The following is a 17010-nucleotide window of genomic DNA, read 5'->3' as shown; positions in this document are numbered from 1 at the left end:
GCAAAGGCAGTTGTTGTGTAATACAGGATCGCGCGGACTATATTTTCGAATTAGATAAACAGTTAAGTAATCAAACTCATTATCACCAACTAGAAAGACCAATTTTTATGGAAATATCTAAAAAAAAATCAACGATATTTTGAAAACATTAGTTACACAAAAAGGTTCTTTCTGATGCACAATACGATTATCTTTCTGCGAAACTAATATATGTCAACGTCATATTTACTTCTTACCGAAAATTCATAAGAATCCTGAAACCGAATGGACAGTCGCGAATAAAATCCCCAATTATTTCTGATTGCGCCAGTGAATCATACCTGAGTTTCGGAATATATTGTTTACTTTTTGTTACCTTTGGCAGGCAAACATCCGTCTTATCTTAAAGATACCACCGACTTTATAGAAAAAAACAAAAAAACAAAAAATTGGATATTCCACCTAATGCATTTTTTATATCTTTAAATGTTTCGAGTATGTATACGTTGGTTTAGATGCTGTCCGTAAAGCCTTTATTTGAAATCATTCCGAAGAAAGACCAGATAAAGAAATTTTAGAACTATTAGAAATATGTTTAACGCGCAATGACTTTACCTTCAATGGAAAAATATACCTTCAAATTTCTAGAACAGCTATTAACAAACGTTTTGCTCCAAGCTATGCAAATATCTTCATGGCGAATGGGAACGCGAAATAGACCAAATTTCAGTTGACGACATTTTTATCATTTGAACCAAATCACTAGCAAACTTTTGGCAATATTTTGAAATACTAAACAATCACCATCCTTCAGTTAAATTAACGGCGAACACTAGCGACAATAGTATGGATTTCTTGGACACTACGGTGTTCAAGGGTTTCGATTTCGAAAAAACTTCCAAAGTTGATATTAAAGTATTTTTTTAGAGAGACTGATACGCACCAACTTTTGTTCAAAAGCACGTTTCATCTGAAGCATACATACTCAACAGACTGATTTTGATTCCGCATGTAACCTAGTTTTCAATAAATTACGACTTAAGGGTTACTTCGCCAAATAACGACACGTTATTACAACTTCAGAAGAAAAATTACCCTCCTCCTTCGCCTACTGGATTTGGCTTGTGGTGTTTCTGCGTGTCATACCTGCGAAGATGTACCTATTTCTCATTTCTTTAAAAAACAATAAAACCAGAAAAACTTTTTTAATGACTGACCAAATTTCAAGCGGAGACCAAAATCTGATTTACCTAATTTCATGTAAAATTAATGCGACATGCAGTATATTTGATAAACAAAGAACGCGCTGTGAACACACTATAACGGCCATCGTTACGGCAAAAACAGACCAATTTCCAATCTCTTTAACCAACCCGACCATTCCATTGAAGACTTATTGATTATGCTAATTGAAAGGATACAACCTATGCCGAATATCAATCCTTACAATTTTTGACTCCTTTTCTTTTGAATTCCCTACGATGACTATTCATATTAATGCTTCTTATTTTCTTATAGATACATGAAAATATTAGATAAACAAAGAACGCGCTGCGAACTCACTTTAACGGCCATCATTACGATATAGAACATAGCAAAAACAGACCAATTTCCAGTCACTTTAACCAACCCCCGACCATTCCATTGAAGACTTGATGATTATGCCAATTGAAAAGATACAACTTATGCCGAATATCAAACCAAAGCAAAGAGGATTACAACGCGAGATTTATTGGATGGACCAATTTCAAACTGTATATAATTATGGCTTAAATATTCAACACTATAACCAGATAATACCCTTCGTTACCACCTACAATCATACTGCCACTAATGCCTCTAATATCATCAGACGCCACTATCAGAATCTTCAAGACCAATATCCTCATGTCTACAGCAAGAGACTTGTTACAGTTTACAGAAGAAATAAAAATTTCATTAATATCCTAGTCCATGGTAGACTTAACCCTCAATAGCCTTAAAATATCTGACTTCTTTTAATTTTGAATTTCCTACGATGACTATTCATATTAATGCTTCTTATTTTCTTATATATACATGAAAAGATTTTTTTTTACAATACAGGTTTGATCTTGAGATGATTATTGATATATCAGAAGAATGTTACTCTTATATTTTCAGCTATTTCAGCTAAAGAAATGTTTCCAACACAGATAGTATTATAGAGACATCCTTAGTTAACATATCTAATTATCTTAACCTTTAACTTGCACCTTGTTTTATCATAAATCTTTACTTTGTGACCTTGGCCAGTGCTTTCATGAGACTATGAGACCGCACTTTTCTATCATGACGTACTAATCTGGAATTACAGAAGTTGTACGCGTACACAATGCCATAATCCAGATATTTCCAATATAAATAAAAAAAAGGTGGAAGAAAAATTACAAACTGTTATATGATGGGAGATAACTTTGTTTCATTTTTGAATGTTGAAGCTTACAAAGGCTTTTAACATTGAGGACAGAGTGTATTAAAAAATTTCATATTATTTAAACGTTCTTGTATAAACTTTATTGATAGATTGTTTTGAACTTCTTGAAAAAGTTTTCATTATCAAAAACATCGTAAATTATACCTGAAAATATTTCTTAAGTAGGCTAATGTATCTTCTTGATCAAACTATATTTGTTTTAAAAGGGTTTATTAGAGACTTTGGCTTTATAATGGCTCAGTATTATTAGTTGAAACCTTTGCAATACCTCTTCAATTAGGTATTTATTTTACTCAAATCCAATACAGTTGTTTTCAAACAACTTCCAATAAGCATAACGAACTTCCTTGCGTTATGGTTTTAAATATTTTTAGGTTTAAATATTAACGGCTTTATTTTGCTTGTTAAATCTTTTAGATACTTTAAAGAGACAACAGACTTTCATGCGACATATTGGAAAGTTTTGAACGAGATTTCTGGAAAAAGTTATAGAAGGTTGAATTTCGTGATTTAACATGGATGAGATGGCAACTGAATTATGAGTTCAGGTGTACTATACCGATTAGCTCCCTTTACCTATTCCAACCCAGGTTGTATGTTTTCAATCTTCTAAATGTATTTGAGAAGTACATGGAATGATTACCTTAAATAAGTTTGATACATCGATAACAAAACTACCATGTCTCTTGCTCACTAACTATTCGTGCTTATAAATAGTAGTATCGTTTAATTATACGGGAAGCTTGGCAAGAAATGTTATTAAATGAGGAAACAAATGCTATTATTTGGGAATCAAACTGAATATTTAGTCCGGAAGCTGAGGCAGTTCTAGCCGATATAAAATGTTGACATTTGGTAATAACTTAAATCCGCCATTTGGTATATCATATATGTTAGATACAGATAGGCTAATAAATTTGACATTGCTTTGAAACGATAGGAAATATTCAGCAGGTTGACGTTGTATAAATATCAAAACATGAGGTCACAATTATTTATCATTTCCGGAGGTGCACGAAATTAGGTTATTATAGATTATATTAGATTAGTCCAGGGGCCATCGAAAATTGCACCCTGTATGGCAGCCATCTTGAATTTCAAAATGGCCGCCAATATGGAAAAGTTTTGTTAAAGACGGTTCAATTGCTTTAACCTACTTTTTGTGGCTTTAGGAATCCAATGTTGTCAGAAACTGTATGTCACATATTGCTGCTATCTTCAAATCCAATATGGCCGCCACTTAAAGCCATTTTAGTAGTAAAGATGTGAGTACAGTTCCAACGCCTTTTCTATGTTTCAGGGCTTTTGGTATCCAGTGGTGTCAGAAGCTATATGTCACATATAGCTGCCATCTTAAAATGCAATATGGCCGCCATTTAAAGCTATTTTACTCCATATCTCATTAAGTAGTAAAGATATCAGCACAGTACCATGTATACCATGTTTTAGTGGTCTAGTAATCAAATGGCTAGATTGAATATGTGGGAAATATAGTAATAGAAGATAGCCTCCGTTGAAAGGCTAACGTAAACGCTTCATCAATTAGCACATTTTGTGAATGATTGAAGTTTATAAACCATCTAGTGAATACTGAGCATTTGGTAGAAAGCCACAGTTACTGTCACTGGACATTGTAGTATCTGTTGCATTCCCCATCGCAAGAACAAAGTGACATGCAGGGATCCATCCTTTTGTGAAACGTTCACGTTCATTGCAGGTCTTTGTGGCAGTTGGTAATGTTGTACAATTATCATTATACCTTAGATGTGTATTCCTTTATAAAATACGTCGTGATATCGAGATAATTTAACCATTTAATATACAGTAAAATATCCTTAATGTTATCACCAGTATGACCTTTATATTTTTAAAATCACACATTTTATTGATTTGAACGAGAATGATGTGCTGTTCTCTAGTCTATAAACAGTAAGTCATAACTATGATTGAGGTCAGATCAGAATACAGTTATTTAAAAAAAAATCCATTACTCTATTACCGATATTCCAATGATTCCAATAAAACCAGTAAATCTTTTTTCCTTCCTAGTTAAACTCCGATTTATCAATTGCCATTACGTGAATGACAGAACAAGATCACTCACAAGATCTCATAAGATTAAAAGAAACCAAGAATAGAAGTTTTAAGTCATGAATATTAAATATTAAAAGTATTTTTTAACTGTCGAATGCTAATAACATTTTTTAAAATGTAGATTGATAGTTTTTTATGCATTTAATTTCCCACTTCGATTATGATCACACCATTTTGTTGAGTTGACATAGAAATGATTCTTACTTAATTACTTACTTTTTTCTCGTTTGTGTGGGCAAAAAAAACATATATGCTGTAATCTCACGTTGCGCCAATCTCTTATTATCGTTCTGGGAATCCTCAAAATTGCTTATTAAAATTATTAAAACTATTCCTCTACGCTCATTTATCAACATTCTCATTTCAGTTGGCGCTTTCATATCATTTACTGTTTTAAATAGCAGTTGTACCTAATAATACACATGATTGGAGAATATCCTCACATGACCCCAATTAATAATATATTTCTAATAATTGTTGTTAATTTCGTTAATTGAGCATTATAGTTAATTATGATACGATTCAGGAAGCAAGAGGTCATGAACTTCTTTCCATTTATTTACATAATCACAAACTGATAGATGTTATATTTTGTGTGTAGCTTGCTGTGAATGTATTCATTTGATAGTGATACTGGCATGAATCAAGATGTGGGAGTTTGTTTATCTTCGCCTCAAGTGGAAATTAGTCAACTAGGGTGAAATGTTTAAGTCAAATTTTAGTGCATTCATTTTTATTCTTTGTACGTACTGTTCTACTATATATAGTAAATAGTACACATTGCGGATTATCTTTTCTGTAACACATGTAAGTACATTTAAATAGTATTAGTTTTGTTGAATTTTACAGAGAGGTCAGTTCTGAGTGAATAAAAGTTCACACGTGTCTGTGTATTTTCTCCATTCTTGTATAGGAATTCTCCATAGTGTAACGGGCAACATACGAGTTGAATATAGGGTAAGTTTTTCTAATTACATTTGTACGATCGGTTTACGAGATGAATGTCTCCTGAATGCGATCAATACGTCAGTATCTTCGAATGGACTGTCTCGACTGACCGCGCTATAGTTAAATAGGAAGAAGTAACTTTCGCCATCTTACATGGCACTTTGTGTTGAAAAATAAACTGAAAGTAAAACAAATTGAATGGCGATTCTTGGAACGTTATTTAACAAGAGATAAATAGTAATACAACATTCTGTTTAAAGATTGTACCAAGAGGAAATATTTTATGTTAAACTGAATTTCACGGTTCAGCAAATTATATAAGCTAGTTATATGTCTGCACAATTACGTTATCGAATTATTATCATTATTATCATTTCCTCTAAATCTAATTATAAATTCACACTGAAAATCTCAGTTTGTTTTTACAGTGATATATATACTTACAAAGATACTTATCACTAAGACTCTGCTTTTATCAATTCTATATTTCTCCATTTTTTAACACCGTCTGTCTGTACTTTAGATTGTAAATATGAGATAGATTATAAATACAGTGTATATGTAAGAATGTTGATGTACGTTCTTCTCGTGTTTGCACTCTATTTCTTTAACGTTGTTAACGTCACTTTAATATACTAAATGTTTATGAAATTTTCAAGTCCAATCCTCCAAAGAGGAGCGAAATGTTTCTGTGTTTAAATCTTAGACTAATATTTGCTTGACAAAGGACTGACTGTACACATTTGACTTGTTTTTCGTCGAATAACCACTCCGTCAATGGAACAGTGATCATCTAGTAATATAGGTCACTAACTAACACCGTATTTAACTCATATTGTTAACCATTTAAAGACAATTTTGGGAAAACAATGTTTATTTGATATTCAGAATCAGAAAACGTAAGACATGTTCGAAATTCATAATTAATATGTGGAAAAGTTTAAAATTCTGTTTTAAATTGAAACCTCAATGTATTTTATCAAACTAAAATAATCCCAAACAACTCGAAATGGCGATAGACATTATATTAGTGGAAATCCAAGTTAACACTCTATTTTTATACGCCCACATGGAAATGTGGACGTATATTGCCGTCGCAACTGTCCGTCCGTCGGTCCGTCCGTCCGTCCACATTTCTTGTATGCACGATAGATGCTACAGTTTTTATCAGATCTTGATGAAACTTGGTATGCATGTATATATTGATGAGATCTCGGTCAAGTTCGAAATTGGTAATAATCAGATGAACGGTTTCAGAGTTATTGCCCTTGACTTAGTAAAAACGCGTTAAATTTGGCTTGTATGTATGATAAAGGCTGCAATTTTTATCTGATCTTGATGAAACTTAGTATGCATGTATATATTGTTGAGATCTTGGTCAAGTTCGAAATTTGAATTAATCGAATGACCGGTTTCAGAGTTATGGCCCTTGACTTAGTAAAAACGCTTCAAATTTTGCTTGTAGCCATGATACAGAGTGCAGTTTTTATCTGATTTCAATGAAACTTGGTATGTATGTATATATTGATGAGATCTCAAGTTGAAAAAGGGTAAAAATTGGATGAATGGTTTTGGAGTTATGGCCCTTGAATTAATTCATTGCGTCTAATTTGGCTTGTAGGCCTGATAGAGACTGCATTTTTCACATAACCACTACAGACTTTGTTATCATTTCTGACAGCTCGTAGTGGGCGTATGTTACCTTGCCTGGCAAGCTACCTTTTCTGGTTATCATGACCACATTTTGCTACAAACCACCATTATGGTGAGGGTCAATTTGACAATCTCTAAACAAGTAGTGGTGTAGGAGTCTGTGGTCACATAGTGTCATATAAGGTCTTCTTTAGGTTTTTCAATTATCACTTGTGCATGTAAGATCTATTTCAGTATTGATGTAAATAGATATAATGCTGATAAAATATATTATTTATAAGAGTTGTTCATATAATCAATATATATTTGAATGTACCGGTTATAAAGTAAAGATCAGTCTAGGTCACTTGAACATCTGTCTATAGATACACGATATAAACAATATATAACTTAGACATGAATAGGACTGTTTGATTCAAAATAGTCACTTCAGATACATCAGGTAAGTGACAATCTTGTTTACATAAAGTAACTATTCAAACCTGATGTATTGCTACCATAACATCCAATAAATTAACTATGTGCATTACATACCATGTTTGATTTACGTAAACAAAAGCTACTATATCGAATTATGATGAACATATTCAAACTAGGTCACATTTCTCATTATCCTATTAACTAAATAATCATGAATATGAACATCATTTACTATATAAGCCTTTGAATTGATTTTTGTTTAAAAATTATGAGACAAAATATCATTGTAATTTCCTAGTATTACAGTGGACTAAGAACAAAATACAGTGGACGAAGAACAATGGCTGTCTCTTTAAAGAAAGAAGACAATTGAACTATTCGTGTACTCAGTTCTTCCTATTTAACAAGTCAACCGTGACGAGAGAATTCTCTATAAAGGCACTCTTCCGTTTCCAAAACTGAATATGTGATAGGCCTATAATGGAATAGTGTTCTATTGCTATGTGGTACGTGTCTCTAAGTAGGTAAGCATGAGACTTTCATATTATTAGAATTTACACCAATAAGCTGGTCTAATAATGAGGAAGTTTGCTTGTTTTGTTAAGGCTTTTATTCAAATTACGACACCGAACACAGGCTTTCACTTATTCTCGATTTCTTTACTCTGCTATTCTGCAAAGAATCTTTGCTTCTGGAAGTTCGTTATATGTTCATGGTATACATAATATGCATGCCTGTTAGAATAGCCAGAAATACTGGTTTCCCTAACGAAGACAAGCAGTCTATATATTACACGATGTTTACACCGGCTTATGCAACAAGAAGGACCTTTTCTGGCCATAACTTTTATTAATCTAAGCTTATAATGTGTAGATGCAATAAACACATGTGTTATCGTACTAAATATTATCATTTCATTACAAAATCGTCCTAATCCTTGAGATTATCATTACCATATGTTTGTAACATAACTATAAATCATAAAATAACATGTCATAATGTATTAAGTTTATTACATGTCATAAATACTCTGTTCTCTTTTTTACTTTCTTGCTAGACATAATCATACTGTTATCGTTGGCATTGTATTCTTTCACGCTGCGCATCAATGTCCAATGAAATACTGGTTTTGGCTTATCATTACTTATGTAATTGTCTTTTTTTTCTGACTTTTCTTTTCAAGATAAAATTATGTTGATCCGGCACACGCACACTTCATCTTCATATATATTAGCAATCAATCTTTATTATATAACAATATAAGGACAATTGAGTACAAGTGCTTAGAGAATAAGGGGAGTACTGCAACCAAGTATATGGTCCCAGTGATAGAAAGTTCAAAATAATAGAAAGAAGTTATTACAGCAATAATCTGAAACGAATTTGAGTTATACGTTTTACTTTCTGCACTTTATTAAACCAACGAAAAGGAGAAATCTAGTATGCAACTGATTTACCACCGGGCTTTCCAACTGTTGAAATTTGAAGACAAAAAAAAAAACTGCGTCGCATTGATGCGTACATAATTTAGTAAGCAACATAATACGCTTTACACTACGCCTAGTCATTCGCCTGAGACTTATAATTATTTTATTCTTTAGTAGAGTTCAATTCTCTCATGTTTCATGTACGCGGAATTCTATGAAAGACCTTTAAAGAAAGGCATTTTAAACGGTAGCATGTCTACGCGGTTGTAGGCATTCGGTTATATCTGGCATTGGTACGGAATTACTATATTCAGGAAGCTTGCAGCGTATATTCCCCTGGCGTCTTAATAACATATCCAATTCGATGTAATGAAACAGTTAGACACAAGTCTTAATTAAGAACTTCATTATGATGTTATGTTTTATTAGTATATTTTATGTAATTAGTAAGTACTACATTATTTTTATTGGCAGGGTTGAAGATACTTCGAAACAAGTAACACCAGTTTAATACAGGTACATGTTTTGACAAAGACAAGTTTCATGTGTTGTATTAATCATTTTAAGCAGAAAACCATATTTACTGGTCAATATGTCTGAATCAGGTAAGGTTTTCATATTTGTTTGTTGTATCATTAATATTTTTGTATTTCCTGTATAACAGTAAAAAAAAGTGTGTTTCCGTTCGCTAAAAAATCCAGATCATTATGCATGCTGATTAGACCGCAGATCAGTTTTCATTATTTCATTATTTCAAAATGTTGCCGAGTTATGGTCGTTTTATTAGTCAAATACACTAACATCGGCTTGTGATCGCAATTGATATATAATTCCAGATCAGATTACTATGCATCCTCCACAGAGAAGATCAATTCTATGGTTGTCATGTAAATATTCATAAACGTTTAGGTTATTTATATCATCACGAATAGTCGATCTTAATAGTTAAAAATTTGTTTGTCTCGAGTATTGTCTTATCTCAATTGTTAGATGTTGATTCACAACTCTTGAGAATTGAAGATGATATCACTTGGTGATAGGTCTAACACTTAGAAATATTATTGACAGTTCCATTTTCTACATTGTACACGAAAGACCGGGGGAGTTGCCACCGACAAATCTTACTAAGTTTCTGAACTAACCATTTTCCTTATGTGGATCACAGATCAAATAATTTGAACGACAATTTGCAAAGATAAAATAAAGAAAACAAAAAGTGTATTGCAATAGTGAAAATGCAGTAATTCCTTTATTTTTGTAAAACCTACTTCTAGTATGTACAACTGTATTTATATGACCAAAATTTGCTAATGATGTTGAATCTTTATTACTTTCTTTTACTTTACCAAAATAGTTCCTCATCGACTTGTGGAGTTTGGAGAAACCACACTATAGATCTGTAGTATCTTGGGTCTATAAAAACCCTAGTTCGAATATCTATTATTCATTTATTCATTGAAGTTCAAAGATTGGACGATTACACACCATGGTGATATGTTAACCTTTAATCTATTGTACATTTTCTTTATTTCTATGGTAACCTATGAATAATTAAAAGTATATATTTGTATACTATCTTATACTACAGAACGAGTGTATGCATGTAAGTACATGTAGTAATATCACACGTTGTCATTCTAGACTGAAACAGTCCCATTACGTCAAGTTATACGAAGTGAGTGTTCTTTACAAGGGTAGGGATTGTAAAAATAGTAGCCAGCGATTTTCTCGAGCCCTTACATTTTACAAATCCTTTTTACCACGCGATACTTACGTAATAATCTATATAGTTAAGCTTTTCTGGACCACAGACGGGGGTATATGGGAAAAGCTGAAACTTGGATATCTACGATATTTTGGCGTCCGACTTATTAAGCCAGAACATTCTGATACCATAGTGTAAGGACCCCAATTATCTGAAATGTAGTAAAAGTTATAACTTTCTTTTGTGAGGAAAAACAAACAATTACGATTACGATATATTTTTCTCTGTTAAAGATCTGCAGGGCAAACGTTTCAGTCGAAGAATATAATAATATATATATTCTACAAGGCATTCGTAGCCGATTGATGCATCGTTCGCCTGTGATTTATACTCAGCATCCTTCGACTTACAATCAACACTAAAGCCAACTTACAACAATCCATACAAATTTCTAGACTATGAGTATAGTGAGCACGATACATGTAAATACGTCAAAACGTTAAAAATCAAAGAAAAATCGTTTGATCATCAGTCATCACGAAAATCTTTTGATTGGTTGCAAACAATGAAAACAATCCACCAAGAACCGCATAGCGCACACAAAATAGAGTTGAATAGACTGGCGAACAGGCAACAAGTGTGATGCCGTAGACGGCAAATGTTTGCAAATAATTTGATTTTAATTGTATTTTATGTAATTATTGGAATCAGTGTAAGGAATAAATGCCTGACTGCTGTATAGAATATTTGAGGTGTTGTTTATTTAAAATGGATTCTGCCTTGGTTTTAATTAATATGTCTTTAATTGTTGAAAATTCTTTAGAGTTGCCATCCCACATTGAATCATTAATACTAGCTCCTCCCAACGCATTCAGAAACTCTCCATGAGCCCCAGGTTCAATTCGTTTCGGCTCACGCTTTTAAGCTTTTGTTGACATACAGGAAATGAAAACTTGGTTATAATTTATCACGTATTGACGATTTTTACTTTGTGTGTTTGTCAAGTGATGATTTTATTGGAATTCAAATTAATAGATTGGTGGATCATGAATCAATACACTCTTCTGAAGAATTCACGGACTTAAAAGTCTGAAGGTGGTGCTAGAAACAAAAAAAAAAACATTCCGTGATATATCTATATCGACGCCTGAAAATGAACTTCATTGTGAGCATTTGATTGGAATAATATAAATATTCAACATTAATACTGTCTGGTATTCATCTTTATTGAAGTAGATAATTGATAAAATACTAATATATTCTAATTGTTCAACTCCATCGAGGCTATAAAACCACTTCATTGCGTTTTTATTGCGTTTAGAATTTAGTATATTTCCTTGGATTCGAGATTGTCTCTGTGAGTATTAGTCGACTTTTGGATACAAACTGTGTTGATGTTAATTTTTATAAACCGGTGGACAGCATTCAAAATATTGAAAACGTTGGAAATTATACATGTTTAGAAGCTTTTCATTTTTCGTTAATAAAAAAAGAGTCATTCACAGATGAAATAACATCATCATTACTAGAATAATGGCGATCGGCGACCTTTTTTGGGTAGGTAGCCTCATCCCTGGTCACATTTTTCTGGATCTGCTTCAAAACGACATAAATTATCGAGTGGTTAATTGTCGATCAGCCGATCATGTCATGTTCTCCGAAAAAATTGCTGGTGAAGGACTTCCTGGAAGTGGTTCATCGTAAAAACTCTATCTGTGTTTCAGTCTCAGATACATGAAGACTGCCTTAGCCTATACATTAATCGGTTTTGTCCATTTTTGATGATTTCAATTGGTAGGTTCACAAGATTATGTCTATGATTCATTGAATGATTTTATTTGTTGGCGAAAAATACGATTGAGGTATCCGACTTAGGGTTTAAAAGGTTTCAGCCAACCCTCGTAGCTCAAGTTTTAAGCATTCGTCTGTGCTTGCTAATTGAACAATGACCACACAGAGTAGAGAATATCTTTGTGAACCACTATATTATATTATAATTGTTGGTAGATGTCTCAGAAGACTTTGTCATGATGACTTTAATAATATTCAAAGATGCTGAAGTAGACATTTGTATTATATGAATAGATGAAAGTGGAGCTCTGTGGGATTGAAAAATCTTACCTTAAAATATAAACAAATGACATTTACACATTAATTTTTAAAAAGCAATAACATCTGAAGCTTTTAAATAGATTTTTTCACTAGTGAATACAGGCCCTTTCATTTCAAACATTATCGTTTGTCGTAAATGTAATAAAATTTGTTTAAATATATTTGATTTCTGTGATTTTCATCTCCATGGATACGTGCCATTTGGTATCAGAAATGTAATCTTCATTATTGAATTCCACTATCTCATAATTCAGCTTATACATTTCTTTCATTTCAGATATCTCGACGAGGGAAAAGCTCCTCGCCGACAGTATGACAGAGGGTTCTGTCACCATGCAGATCAGCGGAATATCCCAAAACAGCATTCTGGAACCGGACAAAATTTTACCGAAAAAGAATATGTGTTGGACAAGAGTTAAACATGTGCTAAAAGTTTTGTATTCCTACATCCGTTCTCTAATAGGACTATTGTTTTTATTAATTGTCTATTCCCTAATTGGTGCTTTTATATTTCGAGCCATTGAAGCTCCATATGAAACTGAACAAAAGGCGATTATAAAAAAGGAAAGGAAAGAGATTATTGAACAATTTGTGAATTTTACCAATTTACCCGTACTTAACGAGACTGAGCTTAGAAATCAATTATTTAATTTACTAAAAGATTATGAAGAGGAAGTCTACACGGCTTATAAAACTGGTGTTTCACTTTCCGTCACTAAACCAAAATGGGATTTTTATACTGCTTTATTTTATTGTGGAACTGTTTATACGACAATAGGTATGGTTTATTATCTTTTCATCACCACCCTTGAACATGAATGTAGTTTATAAGACTGCAGTAATTGGAACTTTTGATTTAAAAACATATCCGAACAGCTTTGGTCAGATCTCGAAGAAAACTTAGTATTCATTATAAAATGCGGATTGATGATAGACAATCGATTTTTTAAATGAAATGTCATTAAGTACTTTTGTATAGTTGGTTGATTGGATGCTGATATCGCAAACTAGGTAGTTTTTGGTCCTTTTGTATGGTCACAAAGAACCGTATATATCTGACAGTTGCCAATGGGCGTTTGTTGCCTGGCAAGCTGACATATCAGTACTGATTTTGTTGAGTACAAGTCAGATAGGAAATCAGAACTGGTTTACTTTTTTCCAATCGTTTCAATCAATATCAAATTTATTATCTATTCTAACATAAAAAGAAAATGGTGGATTTCAAATGTATTACCAAATGTCACAATTTTTTATCCGCCAAATTTCCGTTGTCGAGACCCATGAAATAAGGGTCAAGGTGAGGGATTCATATAAAAAATCGAAACAAACCAATTTTAATTATTTTATAGAATATCTGAAGGAACGTCTAAAATATAAAAAAAAATTCTCTGTTGAATCTTTTTATGTATGAATATATGTTACACCACTGTGGTAATCTGACATGTAACACACCATGCGGTATAAACGTCATCTATGTAAATAATACCTCAATAGCCTACTTAACTTATAGATAAATTAATTTTTTAAACCAGTGAATGAAATTAAATATTGTCACAAATTTAAAGTTCTCATGTAACTTGGTGCTTGAAAAAAGAATGTATGTATAAAAACAACTCGCAAACTTTTTCAACATGACAAAATCTGACATTCGTTAGTCAAATCAAAATGATAATCACTTTTACTTATGTAAAGAATATTATTTTGTAATGATGAGTTTTATTTTTCAGGATATGGTCACATCTATCCTTCAACTACCTTAGGACAAATTGTTACAATAATATATGCCTTTATTGGTATACCACTCGCGTTAATAACATTAGCTGATATGGGTAAACGATTCACGTTTGGAATTAAATTTGTTTTAGCCTTTCTAAGTCAGATATGTAAAAGTAGATGTTGTAGGAAAGTAAGACGATGTAAAACTGAGGATTACAATTTAGAGGAAGCTACTATAGGAAAAGTAGCTAACGGAACCGAAGTAAGACCTGGTGTAAAGATGTATTTTGGATATGAAGTGGACACGGAATTTAATGTGAATTTCTATTTGGCACTAACCATTGTTATAGTGTATATGTTTCTAGGAGCTTTTATATACACCAGATGGGAAGCTTGGACGTATTTCGAAGCGGTGTATTTTATTTTCATTTCTATTAGTACCATAGGTTTCGGGGATATTATACCTGCTCATCCCAAATTTTTCCTTTTATCATCAGTGTATGTGTTTATAGGACTCTCTCTAGTATCAATGTGTATTAACGTGGCTATAGTTTACTTTACACAACAAATTGACAAAGCAAAGGTGAACATTGGACGTGCTACGGAGATGGCTATGGAAAGGACTAATAAAACATTTTCACTTGCCAAAGGAAAGATGCACGAAATGAGCATTAAGATGAACAATCACCATCATCATGATCATAGCCCCGATCGTGATCATAATGTTCATCATCATTCCGGGGAAAATGGTCATCAAAAGAAACATAATCATAATATTTTCAAAGTAAATTTTAAAAATGGTCACGTTCATGGTCGACATCGCCATGGAAGGAATTCTATCTAATGTTCAATTATATGTGCCACTTTTATTGCTACATTTTAACATGGATGTTTTAGCATTCAAATGATTTAATCTAGTAATGATGTAACCTGTGTTTAACTGAGAAGCTTGCCATCATTAATGCCTCCAAGCACACTTCTTTGAACAAACGTTCCGAACTCGTCTCGAAGGAAGTGGACACTTGAGAATAATTTCTACTTGTCTAACTTCCGTGAAGACACAGGCTGAAAATTAGGTCAGTTGTCTGAAGATCACATAACGTGAAACTCCGAGTAACAACAACATGTTTTTTTTAGGTTCTGTTTTTAATTTTTCTTTATCGCTCTACAGTTTATGTATTGAGCACTATATAAACAGTGAAAATAGTATATTGTATTGTTTATTGCTTGTCATCATTAATGCCCCTAAGCACACTTTTTTGAACAATCGTTTCGAACTCTTCTCGAAGTGTAGATATGAAAAGTTCTAACATGTTTTTTAAGTTCTGTTTTAATATTTCTTAAGGATATTATTGAAATATTCTATAATATAAGGTTATGCTACATCAGTTTTATCACAGTGATATCGCCCATGAATAGTCATTCTGTTGCTATGGTAGTTTTGTAAGCATGTTTTATTATTCATGCACCAAAGCTTCTCTTTATGTTTCTATGCTTCCTTCCATAAAATCGATTTCAGTTTCAAAGAAGCGACGGTTTACTTGTAATTACTTTTTTTTTTTATAATTTTATAAAATGCCTTTTATTGTATGTTTGTGGCGACAAGATGATCTTTATCAAAAAAAATAGTTTGTGCACGGTTGTTCATATTAAAGATAATGTTTACGATACGTTTAAATAGTGTGACCAGAATATATTTCTTTATTAATCAATTTACTTAGTGAGCTTTACAGTGCATAAACACAGCATGTTCGTTTATACGGCTGCATAGTGACGTAGTTCAAGATAGTACTTTTTGATGATTTATCTACATCACTCTGCAGAGTGCTTTTTGTGTGGGAGTATGCAGCGATGTACTTAAAGTTACAATCAAAGGAAGTTCATGAAATATTAAACTTTTAGGGGAAATAAACGAAACAAAAGGAAAAATAATCTAATAACTTTGTTTTGTGGACCGAAACATCTGCCTCTATTCTAGTCTGTGATAGCTATTTTGAAAGTTATCGGCTGGTATAGATAACTTTCAAAATAGCTATCACAGACTGGAATAAAGACAAATGTTTCGAACTAATTATTTTGATACTGGGATATACTTCCCCTTTAAATGAGATGACTTGCTATTTACATGAAATAATGAAATAGTAGGTTATCTTCTATACCATTTTATTTACATCTCATAGTTTCATTACTTACCATGTATATGAGAACAGATATCAAAAATATAAATGTATTATAAATCAAGATTGGATAAAAACAAACCATAATAAAAATTTACACGGAATTGTCTAATTCTATCTATTTATTTGTGTCGTTATTTGACATATTAATACAGTAGAATCCAATGTATGATGATATTTACCATTGCCCATATATAACAATTACACGTAGACAACATTCTGAAAACATTACAACATCAGCATTACTGATTCGCTGAATGATTAAACTTTCGATGCAAAGAGATTAGTACATGTATTGTTAATGAAATGAAACAGGGCTAATTG

General features: G+C 32.4%; 1 protein-coding gene across 1 annotated transcript; it reads left to right on the top strand.

The window, feature by feature from the left end:
- Positions 1-13192: 13192 nt before the first annotated feature.
- Positions 13193-15353, top strand: LOTGIDRAFT_108839 (hypothetical protein; the record flags this gene model as incomplete). Its single annotated transcript, XM_009068186.1, has 3 exons — positions 13193-13571; positions 14521-14699; positions 14790-15353. The coding sequence occupies 3 exons, from the start codon at positions 13193-13195 to the stop codon at positions 15351-15353; spliced, it is 1122 nt and encodes a 373-aa protein (XP_009066434.1).
- Between the last annotated feature and the right edge of the window lie 1657 nt (positions 15354-17010).

This window comes from Lottia gigantea (genome assembly GCF_000327385.1).
Source record: "Lottia gigantea unplaced genomic scaffold LOTGIsca_9, whole genome shotgun sequence".
Classification (NCBI taxonomy): domain Eukaryota; kingdom Metazoa; phylum Mollusca; class Gastropoda; family Lottiidae; genus Lottia; species Lottia gigantea.
Note: the sequence above shows the minus strand (reverse complement) of the source record. Positions and strands in the feature narration are given on the sequence as shown.